Source organism: Sciurus vulgaris (genome assembly GCF_902686455.1).
Source record: "Sciurus vulgaris genome assembly, chromosome: 16".
In the NCBI taxonomy this organism is placed as follows: Eukaryota; Metazoa; Chordata; class Mammalia; order Rodentia; family Sciuridae; genus Sciurus; species Sciurus vulgaris.
The window spans coordinates 19,855,889-19,882,599 of NC_136477.1; the positions used below are offsets into that span (position 1 = coordinate 19,855,889).

The 26,711-nt window shown below is 38.1% G+C and overlaps 1 protein-coding gene across 5 annotated transcripts in view; it reads left to right on the forward strand.

Annotated features, from left to right (window-relative positions):
* Positions 1–126: 126 nt before the first annotated feature.
* Positions 127–26,711, forward strand: part of SETD2 (SET domain containing 2, histone lysine methyltransferase) — a 119,485-nt gene continuing 92,900 nt past the window's right edge. For 3 of the 5 annotated variants that reach the window (XR_013760097.1, XR_013760098.1, XR_013760099.1), the window contains exon 1: positions 127–356. Coding sequence is in view for 2 of the 5 variants with exons in the window: in XM_079116679.1 (XP_078972805.1) it covers positions 286–356 (71 nt within the window). In the remaining 3 variants the exon portion in view is untranslated. The remainder of the gene's footprint in view (positions 357–26,711) is intronic. The other 2 variants (XM_079116679.1, XM_079116678.1) reach the window with 2 other exon arrangements.

Sequence of the window (26,711 nt, forward strand, 5' to 3'; positions counted from 1 at the left end):
CCCGTCGCAGCCGCCGGCACGCCGACTGGCGGCCGAGAGCGGCCCGTGCGTGTCTCTTTAAGGGGCCGGGCTGCGAGGCTGCGGGCGGGCGGGGTGCGCGTCGCTCCGGGTGAGTGTGCGAGGGAGAGAGCGGCGGGCGGGCGCCGGCGGGAGGGAGCGAGCGAGCGAGCCAGCGACGCGGGCCCTGCCGCCGCCGCCGCCGCGGTCGCACCAGCGGCCTCCTCCCCTCCCCCGCGCCGCCTGCCGCGGGGAGGGGGCTCGCGTCGCCGCCTCCAGCCGCTCCCGATGAAGCAGCTGCCGCCGCGGCCGCCTCCGAAGATGGGGGATTTCTACGACCCTGAGCACCCGACCCCTGAGTAAGTCTCGGCTCCGCGGCCTCCGCGGCCGTGGGCCGCCTTGGCCGGAGTCGGGCGCGACCTGACGGGCAGTGGGGCGGGCGTCGCGAGGAGTAACGGGCCTCGCAGCTCGCGCGGCCGGTGGGAGCACCCCGCGCCGCGCCTCGGGCCCCGTCCGTCGCGGCGGCGGGCGGTCGGCCCGGCGTGGGCGCCCCTGCTCGCGTCGCGGCGGCCGTTGGGCGGCGGTGGGGGAGGGGCGGCCGGCCGGAGGCCGCTGCCGCGTCCGCCCGGCGGGGGAGCGGGCCTAGGCCCTACGCGAGCTGGGCAGCCGGGTCGCTGGGTGGCCGCGGCAGAGGCCAGCGGGAGGGCGCGGCGAGGTAGGCCGAGAATCCCCGGGCTAGGGTGGAAGCTCTGCCCGCCGCCGGCCTACCGGCGACCGCAGCCCCGACCGGAAGGGCCTAGCGCGCGCCGCCCGGCCCGGGCCGCAAAGGGCCCGCGCTGCGCTCTCGGGCTCGGTTTTTTCCCCCTGGGAACTCGATCCTGGCTTCGTAGTGCTTCCGGCTGCACATTCTGCACCTTTGGCGCCCGGGTTTTGTAATGGTGGCGAGGTTTGTGTGGTCTTGTTGTTGAGGTGACACCGGGTTTGTTTTTCCACCTGAAGACGAAAGCCCTGTGAGGGGTGCATTTTTCTGCAGGTTTTGGGTTTTGCACACTTTCGGACACTCATTTCTTTGGGAACTGGAACCTCTGACCTAAATGGGTGACTTTTACCTCATGCGAAGACTTCAGTGAAAACCCCAGAAACCATTTGAGGATTCTCTGAAGACAGTGTGCTAGTAAACCCAAATACAGTTTTGCCCAATAGTACTTTTCCAGTCTAGGTCATTTTTACATTTCTGTTGCGGGCTGTATCTGCTGCTATGTCTGATAACTCAGATAGCTTTACTCCAAAGTCTGGAGTCAGTTCTTTCCCTAAGCCCTCACAAGACCATTGTTTTGAGAAGCCATTCTTAAACTCCATTACTGGTGGTAAAGTCTACACTTAAGAACATACGATTCATTTCAAAGTTAACGCAGGTGGATTTCTAGCGAAACTGTCAAACTTTTATGACCAGAATGATCCAAGAGTTTTGCTCTTTTGACACAGTTTACCTTACATTTGCTGTGGTGGTTCTTTGAACCCCTTGACAAATTTTTTCACCTTGGCCCGGAAATGTCTGGACCTCACTTGATAGTTCTTAGGTTTGATTACAGCACAAAAGGATTCTGTTGGGGTGTTGGCCATCTCTGCACAAAATGAAAAATCATTATGTTGCCTTTCTAAAACAAAACCCAACTCTTACTTGGAATATTAAGTTAACTCAACGTGGCTTTGTCCTTTCATAGGTTCTAGGCCACGGGTTAACATGATTTTTATTAGATTGTTTTGATGTACTGCACAATCAGTTCAGTTACAAAGCTCATGTTGCAGGTTTTTGGTTGAGACTAAATTCTCAAAAAAAAAAAAAATTCTGTAAAAAATTGATAAATGCTGATTGAGCTCTTGTCCTGTAAAAAGTAACATGCTAGTCTCTGGGCAAAGTGCCTGTTTTCAGTTCCTTTTACCAGGTTGTTTGGTGAAGTTCAGAAGCCTTAAGGAACACGTCCTTTCACTTCTTGGGGGAAAATAATTTTTCATAATATGCAGGAAAGTGAACTCAGAAGTACATCTTTGGTGGACACAGGTGGGGAAGGAATCAAGAATGATTATTTTAACAAGGTCTTGGAGTTTTTAGTTTTACTGCTTTTCTGGCTCTACATTGGATATCTAATAGTGACTAAGTAAGTTCTTATGTATGTTTTTGTTTTTTCTTTCTGTTTATTAACCTGTATGAGGGTCTGTAAATAATTATAAAATTATTTTATAATTTTCTTTCATAACATTTTAAGGACTGGTGGAGATTTTGATAGGCATTCTGAACAATATTGCCTCTTTTACAGATGAAGAAAATGAAGCCTTCCCAAGAAAATGAGAAGTGAAGTGACAGCAAACCCTATATGGAAGTATATATGAACTAGTTAGTGTTTATAATGCTGGAGAGAGAGAGAGGAAGCACAGTACAGGGTTAAAGAAATGGACTTCAGAGTCAGACCTTGGTTTGAACATTTGAAAAGGTTACTTCATCTCTCTGAATTTGGGTTTTCTCATCTTGGAATTAATTATCCTAATGGTAGCAACTTACTAGGGCTTCTGGGAGGATTGAATGAGATAATGCACGAAAAGTATTTGCCACAGAATGTGGCACATGTAAGTGCTTCTATCAGGGGTCATCAGGGACTATTAAGAGATAGTATTTAAGTTGAGCATGAAAAGGTTAGGTGGGCTTAAGTGGTGGTAGTGGGGGTAACATGATTGAGAGAGTGAATGACCAAATGCCCCCTTTCATTCTGGGTTCATTTGAAATGGTTCATAGATGTAAAAAGAACTTGAGGCAAAAAATGTAAATTTGGTTTGATTGAAGTTGCAGTTGGGGCCTGATATTTTGTATGTGTCTTGTACTCATTCTTATCAGACACAGCTGTAAGTCCTGGCTTTTCTTGCAGCATAGAGGACATTGTGTTTCAGGTGAAAATAGCTGTAATCACTTGAGTATCTGTGCATTAGGTGTCCAATATAGGGCAAAGACAGGTGTTGAGGACACTCTAAATTAGATCAGGTTAGACCTCTTTTAATGAGGGAGATAGACAAATACTTAACAGTGACGGAAAAGTGGTTTTGTTTTGTTTTGTTCTTGATATGGAGAATTGAACCCAGGGGTGCTCAACCACTGAGCCACCTCCCCAGCCCTTTTTTATATTTTATCTAGAGACAGGGACTTAGGACGGCTTAAGTTGCTGAGACTGTGATCCTCCTGTCTCAGCCTCTCACTGCTGGAATTACAGGTCCATGTGCTCATGGTGCCTGGCTTTTTTCTTTCTTTCTTTTTTTTTTTAACATATGCATGTCTGTGTTAAAAGTAGACACAGTAGGGGTGATTGGGATGTGTGTGTGTGTGTAGATATATATACATATATATCTGTATATGTATATATATGTGTATATTAAAAAACACAAAATTTTGCATTGTGGAGTTTAAATAGGAGTGATAAACAGTAAATAATATAGAATGTTCAAAGATAAATGCCTTAGGGTTGGGGTTGTGGCTCAATAGTAGAGCGCTTGCCTAGCAGGTGTGAGGCCCTGGGTTTGATCCTCAGCACCACATATAAATAAATTAAAGATATTGTGTCCATCTACAACTAAAAATATTAAAAAAGTTAAGTGCCTTGGAAAATGGAGCAGGGTAAGGGGAATTTGGAATTGTTAAGGAAAAAATTATAAAGTGGAGTAAACTGACTTCCTTGAGCGAGTAATATTTAGGCAGAGTCTTAAACGTGATGTAGCCATGTTACTATCTAGGGAGAGAGCATTTAAAGCAGAGGGAATGGTTCCAAAGTGTTGAGGCAGACCTCTGAGTTCTTCCCAATATGGGTAGAATGGATTGAACAAGAAAGAATGACAGATAGTGAATTGGGTCATGGTGGGGTGGGGTACAGATTTCTTTTCCTTTTTTTTTTTGGTGGTACTGAGGATTGTGGGTGCAGATTTCATAGAGCTTTGTAGAGCCATTAGAGAGACTTGGCAGGAGGTGGGGATATAGCTCAGTTGGTAGAGTGCTTGCCTTACAAGCACAAGGCCCTGGGTTCAATCCCTAGCACTACACACACACGCACAAAAAAAAGAGAGAGAGAGAGAGAGAGAGAGAGATACTTGGCTGGCAGGTTTTTTGGGGGGTTTGTTTGTGTTTTTTTTTTTTTTTTTTTTTTTGAAATGGAGTCTCACTGTGTTGTCCAGATTGGCCTTGAACTCCTACACCCAAATAATTCTCCTCCCCAGCCTCCCAATAAACTGGATCTGAAGGTGTGAGCCACTGTGCTGGGCTGCTGGGAAATTTAAACAGTCTGCTTTCAGCTTTAGAAGTATCACTCATTGTCTAGAGGAACGACAGTGGAAGCTTGGAGGCTGTAAGGAAGTTAGTAATCCAGACAAGATGCTGACTTGTACCAAAGTGGTAAAAGAAGAATGGTGAAAAATGAATGGATTCTGAATACATTTTGAAGATCAAACTGATAGGATTTGTTGATAGGTCATATGTAGTGTAAGGGGTATGAGGATGTCATAGGATTTTAGATCTTAGCAGTTAGAAATTTGCCTAACTGCTAAGATAGGGATGACTATGGAAAGAGCAAGTATGGAGACTAGATCAGTAATTCAGTGTTAGACATTGTAAATTTGAGATAGCCGTTAGGCATTTGGGTTGAATTGATATCTAAGTTTAGAACTTGGGGGAAAGGTCTGGATCAGTGATAAATTTTATAGTCATCTACTTGGGTAGTATTCAAAACCATAAGCTTGGATGAGATCAAGGGATTCACTGTAGAAAGAAAAGGACCAAGGATTGGTCCTTTGAAACTCTAGTGTTAAGAGGATTGTGTAGTATATAGTGTAAAACTCTTAACACATATAACATAGTGAACTTGGAAAAAAAATTACCTTTCCAGTAACCTCTAGAAGTTAGCATTTCTTTCAGTTATGTAAACAATGAACTAAAGTAGTAACAGTATCTGTGATTTTGGTACCAATACAAATCACATATTTTAATTATATGGTTATTACAGGTATCTCAAAACATTTATGTTCATCACTATATCAAAATTACAGTGAATATGAGATCTACCACTAGATTTTTAAGAAGCATATATGTTGCTATTTCACACATTTGAGTTTTTCCCTTCATGTAATTGGTGTCCTTTGCAATCACATGTAGTTTATCTTATACATTTAAAAATATTAGACTGAAAAAGAATCTGTAAGCGTCATTAGACTGCCAAAGTGGTCCAGGGTGTCCCCTTGTGAAAAAAAAAAAAAAAAGTTAAACCCCTGGGTTCTGGAGTCAGAACTCCTGATTTAGAATCTCACTATTGTTTTTACTCGATAGTTTTGTGAACTTGGGCAAGTTTCTTTCTTTCTCTGTTGCAGTACTGGTGATTGAATCCAGGATCACTCTACCACTGAGCTACATCACCAACCCTTTTTATTTTTATATTGAGACTGGGTCTCACTAAGTTTCCCAGGCTAACCCCAGACTTGGGATCTTCCTACTTTAGCCTCCGGAGTACCTGGAATTATAGGCACGTACCGTGTTCAGCACAAGTTTCTTAATTACTCTGGGCTTTGGTGTCCTTATCTACAAAGTGGGGATCATGATAGTATCTTCCTCAAAGGGTTTTTTGAGAATTCAAGAATTAGGACACAGTTAGTTCTTTTATTATTTGTATTGAATGGAAAGATTCAGCTAGGAAGAATAGTACTTAAAAGGCACTACCATGTAAAGGCGTGAATTTAGTAAAAAGAAAGTTTGTTAACTAAAAAATATTTCAACATGTTTAAATAAAATATGAAGCAGGGAGGACAGTCATTATTTGCTATAGACGATGAAGATACCATAGGAAACCATCCGAGAGAAAGTAGCATAATGTGCTCACCAAGTTCTGTATAAGAGCTGAGCCTTTAGTAGCTTTGTAGCCAGGATATGAATCAAATATTTGTTATTTTATAGGGAACAATGAATAGCTTTGTAGTATTTAAGGTTTGGATCCATAGACTGGGGCTGTCCTTTTTGGGCTACTGGGGTACATGGGAGACCAAAATATTACTTGGAAGGTTTCCTGGTAAGTTTGCAAAGTCAATCTATCCTAGTGCTTAGGATTAAGGGTATACTTCTTTGGTATGCCCCTCTTTGTTCTTGCCTTTTCTAAATTTCTAGCAGATTGTTTTCCTTTTATTGACACATTATGTCTTTAGAAAAGTATCAAGCAATTGTTGATACAGTTGTGTTTTCGTAAGAAATAGCCGAGCCACATTTTATACATGTAAGATTATCTTTCTAAAAGTTATGCTTCATAGATTTTTTAAAAATATTTTTTCTAGTTGTCAATGAACCTTTATTTTATTTATTTACTTATTTATTTATTTACATGTGGTTCTGAGGATCGAACCCAGGGCTTCACACATGCCAGGCAATCACTCCACCGCTGAGCCACAATCCCAGCCCATTCTTCCTAGATTTATTAGCAGGACTTTGACATTATCCAGTCTTCTCTGCTGCTTTTCACTGTAGCAACTAGTTGGTTTTGTCTTTTTCTTTTCTGGACTTTTAAATGATTTGGGACTTTTTAAAAAAAATATTTTTAGTTGTAGATAGACACGATACTTTTAGCTTATTTATTTTTATGTTGTGGTGAGGATTGAACCTAGTGCCTCATCCATGCAAATCAAGCCCCCTACTACTGAGCTACAACCCTAGTCCCCCACCCTTTTTTTTTTTTTTTTTTTTTTTTGCCAGGGATTGAACCCAGTGGTACGAGAGCTTAACCACTGAGCCACATCCTCAGCTCTTTTTATCCTTTTTATGTTTTGTTTTGAGATAGGGTCTCACTAAATTGCTAAGATTGACTCTGAACTTGGAATCCTCCTGCCTCAGCCTCCCAAACTGCTGGGATTATAGGTGTGTGCTGCCACACCTAGCATAACTTATTCTTTAACATATATTTGTAATAACTTTTTGACCCTAATACTCATTGTTCCATGAATCTTGTCAATTTTTGCAGAGAGGCTAGAATATTCATGCTGGATAGCAAATGATGGCCAACCTGGTTAGAGAATCGAAAGTTAAGCAGCTTTATCATTTCTGTTAATTCTTCCAAGAGAACTGTAGAGTACCATAGTTTATGACATCCTATGAGCTATTAATGTAAGACCCTGAGAGTGAGTTCATACTGGAAATGAAGTGAGCAACTTATATCTACAGTCACCAAAAATCAGATTTAAAATTCTCTTATTTTTCTGAGAGAATTCACTCTTAAAAAAGTGTATTTTAAAAGAAATTTCAAACTTAAAAGAAGTTGCAGAATAGTGTAACGAACTTCTGTACACACACACACACACACACACACACACACACACACACATTTATTTATTGTTTATTTATTTGCGGTGCTGGGGATCGAACTCAGGGACTTGTGTTCGCTACACAAGCACTCTACCGACTGAGCTATCTCCCCAGCCCCACATTTATTTTTTGAGACAGGGTCTTGCTGAATTATTTAGGGCCTTGCCAAGCAACTGAGACTAGCCTGAAACTTGGGATTTTCCTGCCTCAGCCTCTTGAGTTGCTGGGATTACAAGCTTGCATAACCATGCTCAGTGAATTCCCATATTCTTTTAACCTAGATTAATAAGTAAATGAAGTTTTGCCACTTGGATATGCATTACCTATCCAAGTAAATTTAAATTTAGTTTTGACTGAGTTTAAGATACATCATGACCTTTCTCCTCAAAATATCCCACGGTATTACCCAAGAAGAAGCATTCTATTAGATACCTAATTTAGGCAGTTTTCATTATAACATACTATTATCAAATAAACAGTTCATCTTTAAAATTTTTCTAGCTGTCCAAAAGTGTCCTCTTTTTCAATCTAGAATTATACATTGTATTTAATTGCCATGTCTTTTTCCTTTTTCTTTCTTTTGCTGTGCCAGGGACCAAACCAAGGGCATCATGTGTGCTAGGCAGTCACTCTATCTCTGAGCTACATCTTCACCCCTTCTAGTTGTCTTTTTCAATCTCCTGAGGATGACTTTTTATATTCAAGCTTTGGAGGTACTTTATGTACTAAAAGCAGATGTGATATTTTAAAAACAGAAAAAATATGGTAGTATGTTTAAGATGATTTAAAAAAATTTGTTTTTAGTTGTAGATGGATACAATACCTTTATTTACTGACATAAGTGATGCTCAGGGTCGAAACCAGTGCCTCACACATTTGAGGCAAGCACTCTACCACTGAGCCACAACCCCAGCTCAAGAAGATGTCTTTTTTCTAAATCACAACAATAAATTCTTACTGGAAAAGGATTAGATGATGCAGGTGTATTTATAGAAGAAAAAGTAAAAGTCTTCCCTACACCCCTCTTCCCTGCTCCACCTCTCCAAATCCCACATCCAAGAGGTAACCATTAGTAACAATTTTAGTGTGTACCTTTCCCTTGTCCTTTTATTTTTTTTACAAAAGCATATTTATACTATTGCATATTATCTTTCTACCTTGTTTCTATGTAGTGTTCTTCTGTGTTTCAATTTACATATGAGGTATGCTCATCTTTTTAACAATTGAGCAATATTCTGTACTATGGATGAACTATATTAAGCTGCTTTATTAAGTTGTCTGGTTATGTGAAATAGTTTAAAAGGGCCTCAGGACATATTTTGCTATGTGGAAGGTGTCTCTTTCCAAATATTTTTCCTTAGAGTGAGTATATCTGGTTATTCATGATGATGTTTTGGGAATTTTGTTGAGAGTTTATTTTGTTTTTTTTTTTTTTTTTGGTGCATTATAGTTGTATGTACTGATGGGATTCGTTGTTATATATTCATACATGCATACAATATGCAATATAACAATATAATTTGATCAGTAGCGCCCCTTCTTTTATTGACAGGCTTATTTAGGAAAGTAGTTACACATTCATGGAGAAAGTGGGGGTCAAACTCAAAAGGGAAATGCCATTTAGAATATGCATTAGAGGGAGAATTCCGGGCATTAGGAGAAAGCCTGTTTTTTCCTCTTGAATCTGGGTGGGCTCTGTGAGTGCTTGACTAATAGAATATTGCAGAAATGAAACCTGTGCTAATTTCCAAGCCCCAATAATTCAAAGACTGGTAACATTTATTACCTGTCTCTAGGGAACAGTGCCTGTAGACCTCTGAGCAACCAATGTACTCTGCTGGAGAAATTGATCACATTGAAACAATTAGGGAAAACGTGTCTCCAAAGAAGGGTCTGAGGAATTTCCAGAGAGAATGGGGGAACTTGACTTGGAACCAATGGGGTTCTCGGCATACTTGACAGAAAAGAATTTCAGCATGTGCCAATTAAAGGCATAGATAGAGATTTATTTAGAAAAGTAGATACATATTCAAGGGAGAATGGGGGCAATCTGAAGAGAGAGGTGCCTTTGAAGCTGGGCGCGGTGGCATATGCTTATAATCCAAGTGACTTGGGAGGTTGAGGCATGACTACTGCAAGTTCAAAACCAGACTTAATGAGTTAGCAAGACCCTCAGCAACTTGGTGATACCCTGTCTCAAAATTAAAAAAAAAAAAAAAAAAAAGGAAAAAAAGGGCTGGGGATGTAGTTCAGTGGTAAAGTGTCCCTGAGTTCAATTCCCAGTAGAGAGAGAGAGAGAGAGAGAGAGAGAGGAGAGAAAAGGAGAGGAGAAGACTTTGGGATAAAATGATAAAATATCCATTCAAGGGAGAATTTGAGCTGTCTGCAGAGGGGGAAAGACAGCCGAGAGTTTATTTTGAATCCCATATTTCTATTTGTTCTGTAGGTGCTGATGAGTTAAATAGATAACTCTCATCCATGACCTACTTTGATGAGGTCCTTGTTTATTTTAAAGAGAAAACTGAAGGTGTTTATGAGGCAGTCTCTTGAAATGGTTAATTGAAAGCTAGCCAATAAAGCTAAGACAAGTCAGTAGGATTTTTTTTTTTTCATGTTACATATTTGGAATTCTACTTTTATGGATTCAAAGGCAGTTGCCTTTTGCAGTTTTTGTCATATGTTAATAAAATGTTGTATTTGACTCCCTTAACTTTGGAATTCATGTATAATGTACTTATGTTTAATTTTAATTTAGTAGTCTATTTATATATTTTGGTCAGGCCAGAGGTTACTTAAGTATCTTCCAGTTGAACAACTAAATTGGTCACTTACATGGAGGTCTAGAGTTGGTCAGGATCTCTATAGGTGTTTTTTATTTCAGAATGCTTTTTCTGTTAGATGCTAACATCTTGCTAGTGAAAATATCTTTGGGATGGTGGGGGTGTTGTTAAGTGTGATTTTGCTGGCAGGTTGCTGGAAGGTTTGCATACTGGGAGGATTGCTGTGGGCTTGCAAGAATCTGGAGCAAGTGGTAGTTTCTGACTATAACTCTTCCTTCTGCTCACTTCTCTGCCAAGTACAGTTGGACTCTTCCTTTAGGGAGGGCTATATAGTAATCACAGTATTTACTTCATGGTTAGTTCTTTGTTAACCCATGGTCTAACTTACATTTTTAGTCTTTTGTCTGGTTTTGGCTTTTTGGTGTAGTTATTAATTAATTACATACTCTATTTGAATAGGCAGATGGTGCAAGATTTAAAAGTTGTGTCAATCTAATGTGCTGGGCATGGTGGGGCACACCTGTACCAGCGATATGGGAGGCAAAGACAGGAGATTACATGTTTGAGGCCAGCTTTGGTAACTTAGTGAGGCCATCCACAACTTAAGAGTCTCAAAGTTAAAAATAAAAAGGGCTGGGGATGTAGCTCAGTGGTTAAGCACCGCTGGGTTAAATCCCTAGTACCAAAAAAAGAGCAAATATTATTTTTCATCAGTTATGTAGATGGCTGCAGAAGTTCTTTCTATGGAAATTCATTCATTTTGGTCTTGGGCACACATCCAGATTTTTTTAATTGCCTGGTTAAAATATGACTTCCATAAATTCATGAATTCCTTAGCAGTGTATCTATATCAAAACTCTAAAACACAAGCTATGATTTTTCTTAAAAATATTTTTCAGTTGTCAGCGAATCTTTTATTTATTTATTTATATGTGGTGCTGAGGATGGAACCCAGGGCCTCACACGTGTCAGGCAAGTTCTCTACCCTGAGTCACAACTCCAGCCCAACAAGCTATACTTTTGTGGTACTGCTTCTCTGCTGAAAATGTAGTTAAGAATTATCTATAGTAACTGTCATTTATATTTAAAAAGAACAAATTCCACCTCCTCCCAAAAAGAATTATCTATAGGAAAGAGGGGAATTTGGTTGGTGTACCATGAAATATCGTATTAGAAATAGGTGAAAGTGTACTCCAAAGGTTTTCCTCAAGATAACCATCATACGTACACTCTTTAAGCTTGTTTGCATGTTCATTAAAAAGTAAATCCAGAAAAAAATCTAGAACTTTTATTGTACAAATATTCAGGAAACTGTATAGTATGTATAATCTTTTTGGTAGCTTGTGTAATGTCACTAGCTGAATGTGAACATGTCAAAAAAGTGATGGTTGAATATACAGAGTTTCCCCAATATACAGTATTGCTGAGGTGCATAAGGGAGACAATGAGACTGTCAAGAAGAAGTATTTAGTGTTCTTTCTTGGAATACTTTTCTTATGAGAGAAAATAATGACAGTGTCAATAAGGTATGAAATTGGGGACAGAAGTTAGAACCTGTGATTTTTTTTCAGCTGTGCATATGCTTGCTGCAAAATTTTCTGTTCTTTGGGTTTGTGAAATGTAGCTATAGCTTAAACATTTTTAATTTTTGTCATTACTTTTTTTTCTGTATATTTAAAAAAAATATATATGTGTGTGTATGTTCTCATGGTACTAGGGATTGAACCCAGGGCCTTGTGAATGCTAGGCGAATGCTCTACTATGGAGCTATATTCCCACCCTTTAAAAAAAAAAAAAATTATATTTGAAACAGAGTTTACCCAGGCTGACCTCAAAGTTATGATCCTCCTGCCTCAGCCTTCCAAGTAGCTGGGTTCACAGGCATAAAAGATATGTTTATGTATACATGTATGTTTTTATAATTTTCCTGTTTTTCTTCCCCCAGTGCTCTACAATGGAGCTACAGTCCCAGCCCTTAATTTTCCAAATTTTAAAATGATTTGGATGCTTACTAAAACAAAGCATTTAAGAAAGCCTAACATTTCATTGGCACTTAGCTAGCTTATTGTTCATCCATTCTCTTGCACAATTTAGATTTGTTTGGTTTTGTTGTGGACCAGGGGATTTTGTAGATCCATATAGGAAATTCAAAGACCATGATAAATGTTATAGAATATATTTTTTTTTAAATAGAGGGATCCTAGTAAGTAGCAGCTGGGTACATAGTACCTAGTAAGCAGTATGTGCTTAGTAAATATTAGAAAGTAATGATCTGATTCTATCATTCTAATTTCCTGATAGAGTAAATGTTAGTCTACTAGTAGCGGTGTTAATACTTGCTGCTGTCCATTGTTAAGACATTCATAAATAACTATTAGATTATAACAGAGGATCCTGGTCAGGGAATTGAGTGGTTTGTGTTAGGCTGATGGCAGTGATGTGTTGCTTGGTGCACTTTTTTTTTTTTTTTTTTTTTTTGATGGTATGGGGTATTGAACCTTGTTGGGTCTCATGTATGCCAGGCAAGCGTTTTACCACTGACCTACATCCCTAGCACAGCTTCCCCAGACTTAAATTTTTTTTTAAATTATTATTTTAAAATTTTGAAACAGGATCTCATTGAGTTACCAAGTTATCACACTAGTGATCCTCCTGCCTCAGCCTTCTGTATAGCTGGGATTACAGATAATGTGCCACTGTGCCTGGCCTCAGGGTACTTTTTATGCTTCTTTTGGTCTAATAGAGACAAACTGATCAAAGTTGGGAATTTTGTGAAGGTGAACTCAAAGAGAGTATGATCCATTTATGTATAATATGTTAAAATACATTCTACTGTCACGTATATGTAAAAAGAGCAAATAAAAGATAAAGAAGAAAATATTGACATATTCACTGATATCAAATAAAAGTACACATGGTAAAAAATCATCAAAAATAAAAAATAAAAAAAGAGCATGTGTGCTAACTTAGGTAGGATAGCCTATTGTGTTTTGTGCTAGATTAGTCCTTCCTGCTACCAGCCTTTTCAGATGTTTTGTATTTGTTTGTTTTCCAGGATGGATAACCATTTAAAGTTAAATTGTACTTTACCTTTGTTCTGTTGATTTTCTATCCAAATTCTTTAGGTCAGTAGTCTCATTTTTCTCTTTGTGAATATTAGGGTCCAAAAGAAAGTGAGGAACCTTGGATGAGGTAATAAGTCAAGGGAGGTATTTGTATATACCAAAAGACCATTTAGAAGCTCATGTCCAATGACAATTTTAGACTATTTAATAAAGCTGACCAGACAAAGGGGAGAATCTGGATGGTCCACATATACATACCTTTTGTTGAGAAGACATTTGGATTTCTAATTATCTAGCATACACAGTCACGAGGTCAGAGGAAAAGAACCAGTGGAGGTAAAGAATTCCCTGAACCCTCCAAATTAAATCATTATAAGCACCTTGGAAAATAAGTAACTCAGAATATAGTAATCTAGTTGTTTATGAATGGCTGTTCTTCTAAACGTTATTCCTTAACATCATTAAAAAGTTAATGTTTGATAAGTTCTGGCATTGTTACCAAATGATCCAGTGAGCATAATCTGAACTTGTTTGGGCCTTCTTTTCCTCCCTTATGTGTAGAATGAGAGGTACTACGTCTTCTGTCCTTTAAAACTGAAAAATGGTAGAAAAACTTGGTACTCTAAAGACTGATGAGGCTTTTGTTCTTCTCAAGGATAGTTGATGCTTTTTATAACTAATGTATAAAACTTTTCAGTTTTCTGAATATTAAACTGTATGAGGCAATTACAAAGTTACATTTAAGCTCTTTCTTTATAATTGAGCGTTTTTTGTTGAAAAACTAGCTGAGGTTGAACTCTTGACTACTAATTTATTCAGCTAATATTGATCAAATATCTACTTTATGATAAGGATATAGAAGTAAATGCAATGTGCTGAGTGTGTTGGCGCATGCCTGTAATCCCAGCAGTTCAGGAGGCTGAGGCAAGAAGATTGCAAGTTCACAGCCAGCCTTAGCAACTTAGCAAGGCCCTAAGCAACTCAGGGAGTCCCTGTCTCTAAATAAAATATAAAAAGGGCTGAGGATGTGGCTCATTGGTCAAGTGCCTCTGGGTTCAATCTCTGGCAGCAAAAAAAAGAAAAAAAAAAAAAATAGTAAACACAATGTACTGTGGCAGGGACATCTCACCCAGATTGTGGAATGGGTGGGGGAAGATAGGTAGTCAGGGAGGAATGCCCAGAAGTATGAACTTAATCTGGAAGAACAGGAGTTAGACCAAAGACCAGGTAGGCAAATGGTAAAGGATATTCTCGTGCCACAATATAGGGGAGGATACAGAGGGAAAATTATCCCTGTTCCCATTTCCAGCTAGACTCCTCCGTGGTTGCTGCCTAGTGTCAATTGCTGAGCAGCACGAATGGTGTCTAGTGGGTCTTTAATACTGTACTGAATGACTTTTCATTCCTCTGGCTCCCACTTTTACCCCCCCTTAATTCATTTGACTTAACATGTCTGTCATTTTAAAGGGTTAAAGATATAGTGCCTCTCATTTTACATATAAAAGAATAAAAGAAGTTCAAGTTATGCTTACTGGCTGGTTTAGTGACAGTACCAGACCTTGAATGAAGGTTTACCAATTTACCATTCAGGCATAGTGGTGCACACCTGTAATCCCAGCAACTCAGGGGACTGAGGTAGGAGGATTTCAAGTTCAAGGCCAGCCTGTGCGACCTAGCAAGATGCTATCTCAAAATAAGAAACAAAAAGGACTGGAGAGGTAGAGCACTCCAGTACCGAAACAAAACAGAACCCTTTCATTTACCAATTTATCAAAGACTTATTTTTTTTTTTGGTACTAGAGATAGAACCCAGGGGCACTTAACCACATCCCCAGCCCTTTTTATTTTGAGATAGGGTCTTATTAAGTTGCTTAGAGCCTTGCTAAGTTGCTGAGACTGACTTTGAACTTGTGATCTTCCTGCCTCAGCCTCCTGAACTGCTGTAATTACAGGCATGAACTTCTGCACCCAGCAATCAAAGACTAACTTTTTAATGGTGTTAAGGAATAACATTTAGAAGAACTGCCATTCATAAACAACTAAAATTACTGTATTCTGAGTTGCTTCCTTTCCAAGGGTTCTTCAGAATCTTGACATGCATATATAATTGTTCAGGGAATTCATTACCTCCGTTGGTTCTTTTCCTATGACCTTATGAATATGTATGCTACAGGATTAGAAGCCCAAATATCTTCTCAGCAAAAGGTATTTTGTGTGTGTGTGGACCATCCAGATTCTCCTGTTTGGTCAACTTTCTTATAAATAGTCTGAAATTTTCATTGGAAATGAACTTCCAGGAATTTTTAATCCCATTTGAAACTTGGGTGTTCTTTTATTAGCATTCCATATATTAAGGGAAAGTAGAACTATTTAGGTAATTTGCCTTTTTTTTTTTTTTAAGAGAAGTAGTTTATATTTTATTTAAATGCTTTTCTCATGTTACACATGCATAAGAAAGTCCTGTTTCTTTTGCTACTTTTATCTTATAATTACATGGAGTGTCCAGGTAGTGAGTAGTCCCAAGTTTAATAGTGCTCCTAGGCCTTAAACTTCATGTTTTAGATAGAACAGAGTTTACAGGTGTCAATAATGAACATATTTGTGGGAGCAATAAGATGCCAAGGAGATATTCTTCTCTGTAGCTGATATTAGGATGAGCAGAGTAACTGGATTAATTGAAGAGAGTATATAATCATCATTACTGTGTTCCTCAACTTTCCAATACTGTAACAAATACCTGACATAACTTTTAAAGAAAAAGTTTATTTTGGCTCATAGTTTGGAGGTTTCAGTCCATCATCTGTTGGTGCTGTTGATTATCGCCTTGGAGTGAATCAGCACATCATGGTGGCAACACCAGGCAAAATTGTTCACTTCATGGTTAGGCTATGAAAAAAGAGGAAAGAAGGAACTGAGGTTCCACAGTCCCCTTCAAGGGCATGTCACCAGTGACCCTCCTGAAACTTTCCACACTCTTCCCCCTCTCAATTTTCACCACCTCCCAGTACTGCCAAACTAGGGATTCAGCCTTTAATATATGGGGTTTTGGGGGACATTTTAGATCCAATTGTAGCAGTCCTTTTGAAATAAGAGACTTGTATGTAATTGGATTGAATATAGATTTTTTTTTTTCCCTCTTGAAGAATTGTTTGGGAAATGGGGCTTTTACTATAACCTCAGCTCTGAGTTGAACATCATTAAGACCCTAATTAATGATTTTTGATTCAGAAATCTGTATCAATTAAAAGTTACACTAAAAAACCGGTAGTTTATGGTAGTGTAGAGGTAAGAAGAAGTTATAAAAGGTTGGAGAAAGTTTGACTGAACCCAGTTCATACTTTGACATTTCTGATAGCTAATTTTCTTGTCTTTTGTCTTCGTTCAAAGAAAATTTGAGGAGGGTAGCATTGTTCTGCTTCAGTGAAGTTTCAGGTTATTTGTGTGGTATTATAGTTTTAAGTCCAGGCTTACTGAAGCAGGTTTTTTTTCTTTTTTTTTTTGGCGGGGGGAGGGTGGTGGGAAGCCTATTAATAAGTATAATACTTTGATTTTTGGTTTTTCGTTTGTTTGTTCTTTCCACAAACCCAGAGTGCTGGGGACTCGAACCCGTGCCTCCAGCAGGAGAGGCAGGCACTCTACAAGATGGGCTATATGGCCTGCACTTGGTGTTTGGTTTTTGTAAAAGGTATGATCCAGTCAGGAGTTGGCAAACGGACCAGTGAGCCAAATATTGCCAACAAGTTAGAATGATTTTTAAACATTTTAAATGGCTAAACAAATAGAAGATTTTTTGATATGTGAAAATCATATGAAATTCAAATTTTGTATCAGTAGATGAAGTATTATTGGAACATAGTTTTGTTCATTCATTTATATATTGTGTATGACTGAGCACAATGGCAGAGTTAAATAGTTGTGACAGAGGCTGTATGGCTTGAAAAGTCTAAACATTTACTATCTGGGTTTCTATAGAAAACTTGCTGATATTTGCTTTTGAATACTAATCATAGGATCAAATTATGATTAAAATCATAGAATTTAGTTTCCCAGTCACTTTATGTACACTTTTACATTGTTATGTTTTTTAAGAAAGCATGACCTACCTAACTATTCGAGTTTCATGATTTTTAGAGTGTCTTAGTTAGAAGTTCCCTAACTTGGCAGTAAAGGGATGAGTAGTATCACAACTATTTTGGAATAATTACGTCAGTTTTATGTTTCTCTTTCATTTGCTTATTTGTGGCACTGGGGATCAAACCTTGGCCTTGCTCATGCAAAATAAGTGCTCTACCACTGAGCTACACCTCCAACCCCTGTGGTTTTATTATAGTTAAGAAAAGTGCTTTCAGCTTTCAGGTTGCTTTAGTCTGTATGAGCCAGGTAGCTACCTGCCTTAGGGCTGTGAAAAAGCTAAAAGATGTCGTTACTAGAATCTAGAAGCCTGGAATAGGGCCACTTGGAACTGGGACCTCTGAGATGTTCCCCGTTTGGTACATGTTGTTTTTGAGGGCTTGTAGTCAGGCTGGTCTGGGATTGTGGGGAAAAGGGTAGAAACAGAAATCAAAGCTTTTGATAGGGTGAAGGACACGGATGGGTCAGTATACATAGGAACATATAATTGTCTACCTACATATACATACAACATACATGCAAACACATGCATATATACATAGGAATGAGCAGAAGGAAGGAACTGATTCCCTCTTATTCATCCACCCTTTCAATCTCCCTTTGGTACCTATTATTGATGCCAAAGAGACATATAGTTTACAGGATCCTAATCTTACCTTTATAAATAAGAGTGTAGAAAGTGTGGACTAGTAGCCGAAAGTATTTTAATAAGTGACATTATCCTAGTAAGTCTAAACAGTGAAAAGTTTCTCAAAGGTCCAGGTAAGAAATTATTCTAATATGTTTTCAGATATTTGGAAAAATAAGAAAGTAATTATTTTTATCAAAGATTTTTGGGTGAACATGGATGTTTATGGAGATGACATTTTAAATTAAATTCTAACTTTTGTTTGCTGTGTTCTGTTGGATATCATGGAAGTAAAAGACTGAAGAATTGAACTTTATTAGGTGTAAATAAAACTGACATACCAGAAGTGGGATCAGCTGGGCATGGTAGTACATACATACATGTGCTCCCAGCTACTTGGAAGGCCAAGGCAAGGAGGATGGCAAATTTGAGGACAGCTTGGTAACTCAGTGAGACCCCCTATCTAAAAAATAAATAATTAGGGTGGGAAAAGGGAGAGCTGGGGTTATAATTCAGAGGTAGAGCACTCTTGGGTTCAATCCATAGTATTGGAGTTAAAAATGAGGTCTATGTGTGTGTGTTTCAATTTAGGATTATATACCACCTTATGAGAAAAACAAAATCCAATGGTCCATTATTTAGGAAATCGCGTTCCAAATAGAATAAAGCCAATTTTAGCATATCTAGCTTTAATATTTCTCAAAGTAATTGGTTAATGACCAGAAACATTTTTTCCTTACTTTCACTCTTATCATGGACTATAATTTTTTTACACAAGATATAAAAACAAATTACTAGAAACATGAAGTGAAAAATTTAGACATTGAAAACGCAGAGCCTACTGATCAAAAAGTTAAGTATTAATTATGATGGTTATATAAATCTACACATGAAATTAAATTTTATAAAACTATACATATGTGAATATGAATGCTTGTTAAAACTAAATTAAGATCTAATTTAGTAAGCAATAATTAACCAATATCTCTTTTCTGGTTTTGATATTATACTACAACTGTATGTTACTGTTGAGGGGAATTGGGTAAAGAGTACAAGGGACTATTTTTTTCAGTTTCCAATGAATCTATCATTATTTCCTAATAAAAAGCTTTAAAAAATACAAACCTGATCACTGATCAAGAGCAGATTGCTATAAAAATTTCTAAACTTTTTGTCTGTTTCACTACTTATAATAAGTAGCAAACTGTTAATCAACTGGCACTGACCTGAAGTCCAAGTAAATGTCAGCTTCCTTTTCCTTTTGTAGCTACTGTTTCTTTGCCATTCTCTTTAACCTTTCTTTGACTCTCACCTTCTACCTCTACCTCTGTATTCCTTATTTATTCAATTTAATGCCAAAACTCTGGGGATATAAAAATGACCAAGGGCCTGGCTATTGTGAGCTTATATTCTAATAGTGGAGACTGATATGATCAAGGAATCTTACAAATACATAATTTAAATTGCTACAGCTCCTATTTATTGAGCATTAACTATGTGCTATATGAAGTATTTTAAACAGATAACCATCTTCTCTTTGAAATAATGTAATATTACTACTACTATTACTACTACTACTACTATTACTTTTTTTTTTTGGTACCAGGGATTGAACTCAGGGGCACTCAACCCCTGAGCCACATCTCTAGCCCAGTTTTGTATTTTATTTACAGACAGGGTCTTGCTGAGTTGCTTAGGACTTTGCTAAGTTGCTGAGGCTGGCTTTGAACTCACTGTACTACTGTCTCAGCCTGCCAAGTTGCTGGGATTATAGGCATGTGCCACTGTGCCTGGCACAAATTGTCAACTTTGATTTTCAGTTCTCTTATCTGTATTGATGGATGTGTTAGCTACTATTGTTAATTTGAAGCTATATTCTTTCTGTTATTTTATTTTTTTTTGTTTTCTGTGAGTGGTATGTCTCTCATAGTTTTGTCATAGAGCATAAGATTTGGTATCCTCTAGTGAGCTGTTGACTATTTAACACCTTCTGTGATTGAAGTACTTAGGGACTGGACAGGTAGGATAGTGAACGGTCTATATTTTCTTAAAAATTCTGGTGTAATATAATTTGATTTTTGAGATAAAAACAACCAGATGAGATAGAGGGCTGGGCGTGTGGCTCAGTGATTATAGCATTTGCCTAAGTCCTGGGCTCAATTGCCTGTACCACCACCAAAAGAAAATTGGTATCGGGAGGACTGGGGGGTCTTGGGTTCAATCCCCAGCACTGGGAAAAAAAAAAAAAAATTAGTACTTTGGTACCTTATCTTAAAACATTGGCAAATGGATGGAAATGAATTTAAATATTCAGAGTAGTAATATTTCTCTCCTTCCTGAACTCCAGATAGGTTTTTTCTTTTTTTTTCTTGGCCATACTGGGGATTGAACCCCTTTAAGCATGCTAGGCAAGCACTCTACCACTAGGCTATATCCCCAGGCCTTTAATTTTTATATTTTATTTTGAGACAGAATCTCACTAATTGCCCAGACTGACCTTGAGCTTGTGATTCTCCTGCCTTAATCTCCCAAGTAGCTGGAATTATAGGAATGTGCTATCACACCTGGCCACAAATTAGTTTTATTTCTACTCTTGTTGGGAGATTTTTATCCCTCACCTAAATTTCTTGAGTCTTTTCAAATTAAATATGCTGAAGCAAAATCGCATATTGATGTTACTTGGCAAAAGTTAATTTATAGAAAGTATTTTCTTTCATACCATCCTGTTCATTGTGATTATATATCTATGATTTTTTTTTTTTTGTTACTATTTGTTTTGTTGATGAGTGACATTCTTACAAACTTTGAAATAAAGTCTTAGTCATATGGATGAATCCTGGTGATTACTTTTGCTTGGGTAAGGGGATTACTGCTCAGCCACAAGAAGGTGAGTGAGCCCTGATTTGCGGGAGTATGGAGGTAGGTGGGTAATTGGACGACAACAGGGATACAAAGGTTTTACTAGTGTACTTCGACTACCTTCCCTTTTCTGTTGCATGTGCACATATGGTCTGCCCTCATGTCATTTATTCCTGTTTGGGGATTTGTTATCCTCTTGTAAGTACGGCGGTTTCTATTATGGAAATTTTCAAACATTAACAAAAGAGAGAATAATATAATGATAGACCTCCCTCCCCCGCCTTTAATATTCTGATCCAACTTTAACAAAGGTTAACATTTTAGTTTTGTCTGTTCATCTACTTCCCTTTTTTTGTTGTTACTGAATTTTATTTTATTTACTTTTTGTATTACTTTTTGTATCCCCTGTCCTTTTTATTTATTTTTTGCATTTTGAGACAGGGTTTCCCTGAATTGCCCAGGATGACCTTGAATTTGTTATTCTCCTACCTAAGCCTCGAGTAGCTGGGATTATGGGGAGAGCTACTGAGCCAGGCTTTACTGAAATAATTTTATTTAGTTTTTGGTACTGGGGATTGAACCCAGGGTTGCTTAACCACTGAGCCACATCCCCAGGCCTATTTACTTTTTACTTTGGGACAGGTTCTCACAAAGTGGCTTAGGACTTCTCTAAGTTGCTGAGGCTGACATTGAATTTGTGATCCTCCTTCCTCAGCCTTTCTAGTTGCTAGGATTACAGGTGTGTGCCACCATGCCCAACGTACTGAAATATTTTAAAGCACCCCAGAAAGCCCACCTTTTCATGCTTAAATACTTTGATATATATCTTTAGGAGAATAAAGACTTTTTTAGAAAAGGAACCACAGTTCCATTATTATATCTAGTGCCATTGGCAATTATTTCTTAATATCTCTGTTTGATTAAAGAATCAGTTTCTAAATAATTATGTTATCAGAGCTGCAATTTCTCTTAATCTGCAATAGTCTCTTTATCCCAGGTGTTTCCTCTATGCATTCATGTAGTTGTCCTTTAACATGTTTTTCTTTTCCCCATACTTTTTGGAAAGTAGTAGCTCCATCAAATCCCCCTTTGCCATATAAGAGCAATTTATTATTTACCCATTGCCATCTTCTTAGGAGACATGTATCAAGTTTTTTTTTTTTTTTTTAAAGTGACATCAGAATTGATTGATGGGCTCTAGTAGAGTCAACCTGATGTTTCCATTGCAGAGTTCTCCATCTTTCATCTGTGGGTTTTAGGTTCTATAGATGATTGCTGCCTAGATCCATTATTTCATAGGAGTCACAAAGTAGTATTTTTTCTAATTTCATTATTTATATTCCTTCTGCATTTTTTATCAGCTGAAATTCTTCTGTAAAGAACTATTACCAACTATTTGCCCAGAAATACCATTCTTACACAAAAGATAGGAAACATACTGGATTTTTTTGTCAGTTTTCAGATGATGAGGTAGTGTCCTATTGACATTCTAACCTCTAAAAATGACCAAAGTGGACTTATAGTGAGTTTGTTTCTATATATTTGTTGTTTCAATATATTGCATTCATGTTTGTTCTTATTGCTCAACTGCCTCATCTTTGACCAGTGGAAGCTTTTCAGATTGGCTTCTGTGTCCTTTTTCACGATTCTGGTAAACATTGATAACGTTGTTGATCAGAACTTACTGTGTTCTTCTGCCTCAGTCCTGGAATCAAACATTTTCTTATGAGACTTGGAGCCTTATTAATAGAAATGGTATTTAGAGACAACAGAGTAGACACCAGTCATGCTTTTCTCTTTGCTACTCTGTTGTAAGCTTCTAGGTAATTTTGCTTAACAGAGTTAGGATATGTGTATTTTTTTTAAAGAAAAATTCTGACGTACTGATTTTTTCCAATTCATGTTTAAGCATATGGTTTTTATTTTAAAAATTCTTGTATCTTTATACTGAAAATCTTGATTCCTAATGGAACAACATATGCTTTATTTAATAATACCAATATTATAACAGTTACGAGTACCAAATACAGATTAAGATGTCCTTTTTTTTTTTGTTTTGTTTTGTTTTGTTTTGGCCTCTAGGGCATGTTCCTATAGGCAATAGCTTGTCAGAAACAGTTTTGTGGGGCTGGGGCAGTTCGCTGTCAATTGCAGAGTGCTTGCCTAACACATGTAAGGCACTGGGTTCTATCTTTAGCATCTCATAAAAATAAACAAATAAAACAAAGGTGTGCTGTCCATCTACAACTACAAAAAAAAATAAATAAAATAGTTTTGTGGGCTGTGGTTGTAACTCAGTGGTAGAGCATTGCCTAGCATGTGTGAGGCACTGGGTGTGATCCTCAGCACTACATAAAAATAAATAAATAAAATAAAGGTATTATATCCATCTATAATTAAAAACAAACAAAAAAAATCAATTGTTTTACCTTAACTCTTCTTTATGAATGTGGTTATGCAACCTGATACACAGTTTAATAGTTTGGCTTTAATTTTTAGAAATTATTCTTTCTTCTAAAAAAATACATTTTACATGATAACGTTGATAGTGCAATGAAAGAATGTTCAAAGAGATCTGACTTTCATCCCTGTTCTCCCCTTGCCATTTCCTTTAATATGTAACCATTGCGTATCATTTTCTTTGATTTTTCCATTTTGAAAATATAAGTATGTGTGTTTTTTTCCCACCTCCTTATAAAAAAAAAAAGTAGCATACTTAATGTACTGTAGTTTGACTACCCCCTTTCCCCGTCCCTTTTACATTTTGGACGTGATCCAGAGCAGATTCCAGAGATCTTCATTACTTTTTTTTTTGTGTGTGTGTGGTGCTGGGGATTGAACCCAGGGCTTTGTGCCTGTGAGGCAAGTACTCTACCAACTGATCTATATCCCCAGCCCTCTTTGTTACTTTTGGAAGCTTCATATTACTCCATCAGGTGGATTTACAGGGTCATTCAGCCAGTTTTTTGATGAAAATTTACGCTATTTCTAGTCTCTTACTAGCGTATGAGATAACTTTATTTTCCTGTATGAAATGGTTAAAGGTGGTATGTTCAGTGTACTGTAATTCATAATAGCCTATATTAACATTGGTTTTGCCTTATAAGAATAAGAGTTTCAGGTCACCAAATTCATGAGGTAGCATTTGCCCTACTTGTCCTTGTGTTAGTTGTCTTAAAATTTTTTTTTTTTTTCTCTTCTTTTTTTGGATTTGGGAATTGAACCCAGGGCCTTGCACATGCTAGGCAAGTGCTTCATCACTGAGCTACATCTGCTCAGTCCCTTTTTGTTTTATTTTGAAGCAGGGCATATAGAGTAATGTGGAATTTTCAATTCTGCCTTCCAGTAGCTGGGATTACAGGTACACACCCACTGTACCTGGCTAACTTGAAATATTTTTATACCCTAAACATTGATTGCAATTAAAAAAGGTTAAACTTTTCACAAAAATCAGAAAATAAATGCTGGCTTTCTTTTTTTCCTTCAGACAAAATTTAAGAGCCCTAATAAAGCAAGAAGTATTGATAACTTCACCCAAAAGCAGTGTTCACTTCAATCCCTTGCAAAGACTGTTCTATAAACTTTACTTCTCTCTATAGATTTTGTCTTACATGGCTTAGTGGTAAGGTGGCTATAGAGACACACAATCTAGAGTAAGTGAAAACAGGAAACAAAGGGGAAACCCAGGCACATGGGTGCGGGGGGGCTGTGGGGAACACCACTTTCCATTTTCCTTTTGTCTTTAAAAAAAAAAAAAAAAATGGTGGAGTGTGATTGGTTGGAAGGGTAGAAAACAAACCCCAGAACAGTATGTATACTCCAGGGTGTGTGGTGGGAACGGTCTCCAAAGAAGTAAGAAGGGGAAAAGGTCAGAGCAGTGCTTGTAGCATCAAACTCCTCAGGAGTTTCTATTGTCCCAGCTCATAGTCCTCCTCATCCACATTCACAAGCAGCTTGATGACTTCGTGGCCCACAGCTCGCTTGAGGGAGTCTGTGATGACAACTTTTTTTTAAAAAATATATTTTTAGTCATAGATGTACACAATACCTTTTTATTTTTATGTGGTGTTGAGGATCGAACCCAGTGCCTCACACATGCAAGGCGTGCGCTCCACCACTGAGCCACAACCCCAGCCCCACGAAGACACCTTTAAGTGCCTCTAGTAATGAGCAATTGATAGACTCACATTGAGGTAGGTGAGCTCAGAGAACTTGATGTCATAGATGATGGAGCCCAGGCCTGGGACTTGAGGATTGTGTTGGCCTGGTTAAAGTGTTCAAACTGGCGCTCAAGTGGGTCCTGCTTGTTAGAGAAGACATTGCCCTGCAGAACAGTCAACTGCTGGCAGTATTCACTTGGAACCAGCAGTCTGATGTCACATGTCTTCTTTTCCTTGGGGTCAGGTGTCACGACATTCTGCATTTTAGCTGATTCCCAAATGTGGCTCTCCCTTGCGCTGGCTGCTTGCTATACATCTGAGGATCCAAAGTGGTGAGGCACTGTTTTAGGGAGCTGGGGAGGTCTTGGTTCTGGATCACTGAGGGCTTGTCTAAAAGATCAGGGCACATAGCCTGGCTCTCGAGGGTGATACAGGGCAGCATGTCAGTGGTACAGCAGCTACAGCACCATGTTCTTCTGGCCACATCTGGCTTGCCTACCTCTTTAGACCTGCCATGCTGGGGGCTCAGGAACACAATGCTTTCCAGAATCCCTACTCAACAGCTTCGATCCCCACTGTACTGTGCAAGAAACTTAATTTTCCAAAGTCTCATCCTAGCACAAATTTCAAAGCCAATGCTGACTACTTTTAATTGCAGTTAAACTTTTGTTTTTCAAGATAACTGAATTTCGTTGCTTTTTGATGTGTTTTGATTTTGGTCTGGGGTAATTTTATTATGTTAGAAACTTTTAAAAATTTTTTCTGTATTTTGCTAAAATAGAAAGCATCTCATGTATATATTTACTTTCTTAATTTAATAACAAAAAACTTCGTAAATGTGGAAGAATGAAATTATTTTCAGAAGTATTTTTAATATTCACTCTAAATGAGGTATTTGTGAAGAGATTTAGAATTATTATCTTTGTATATAAAAAGAAAAACCTGCCATATCCAGTGGTGCAAATCTGTAATCTCAGCTACTTGGGAGGCTAAAGCAGGAGGATTCCAAGTTCAAGGCTAACCTGGACAACTTAGTGAAAGAAATCCTGTCTTAAAATAAAAAATAAAAAGGGCTGGGGGTGTAACTCAGTGGTAGAATACCACTTGGTTAAATCCTTAATGCTAAAAAAGAAAAAGAGAGTGAGAGAGAAAGAAACCTTGCATTTGTCAAGTGTTTAGGTTTAAATCACATCACAGTTTTTTACTTTGAAGGTGAGTTTTTAAGGACTGATTTGCATGAAATTCTATAATAGCATAAAAGAGCTGACCATCACCTGTTTTTGTGTTCCTATTTAATGTAGTTAAGCAAGAGTAGGACTGGAAGACTGGCATAAGTAACACAGTCTGGTAAAGTACAAGATACAGTTGTAAGGGCTGGGGCGATAGCGATAGCTCGGTTGGTAGAGTGCTTGCATTGCAAGCACAAGTCCCTGGGTTCAATCCCCAGCACCGCAAAAAAAAAAAAAAAAAAAAAAGATACAGTGTAAACATTAAGAAGATGAACTTCTATTCTTCAGTCGGATTGTAGTAAACCATTTCTCTCAGACACTGGTTGCATTTGTTGAACTCATTACTTGGCAATTATAATGTCATCATTTATATGTGAATGAGTATCTTTATTACCTAAAATAAATGTTAAGTGTTTTGGGTCAAAGTTTTATCTCACATATCCTTTTTTGTATTCTGCACTGGCTTTAGGATACTAAATAGGTAGCTTCTTCA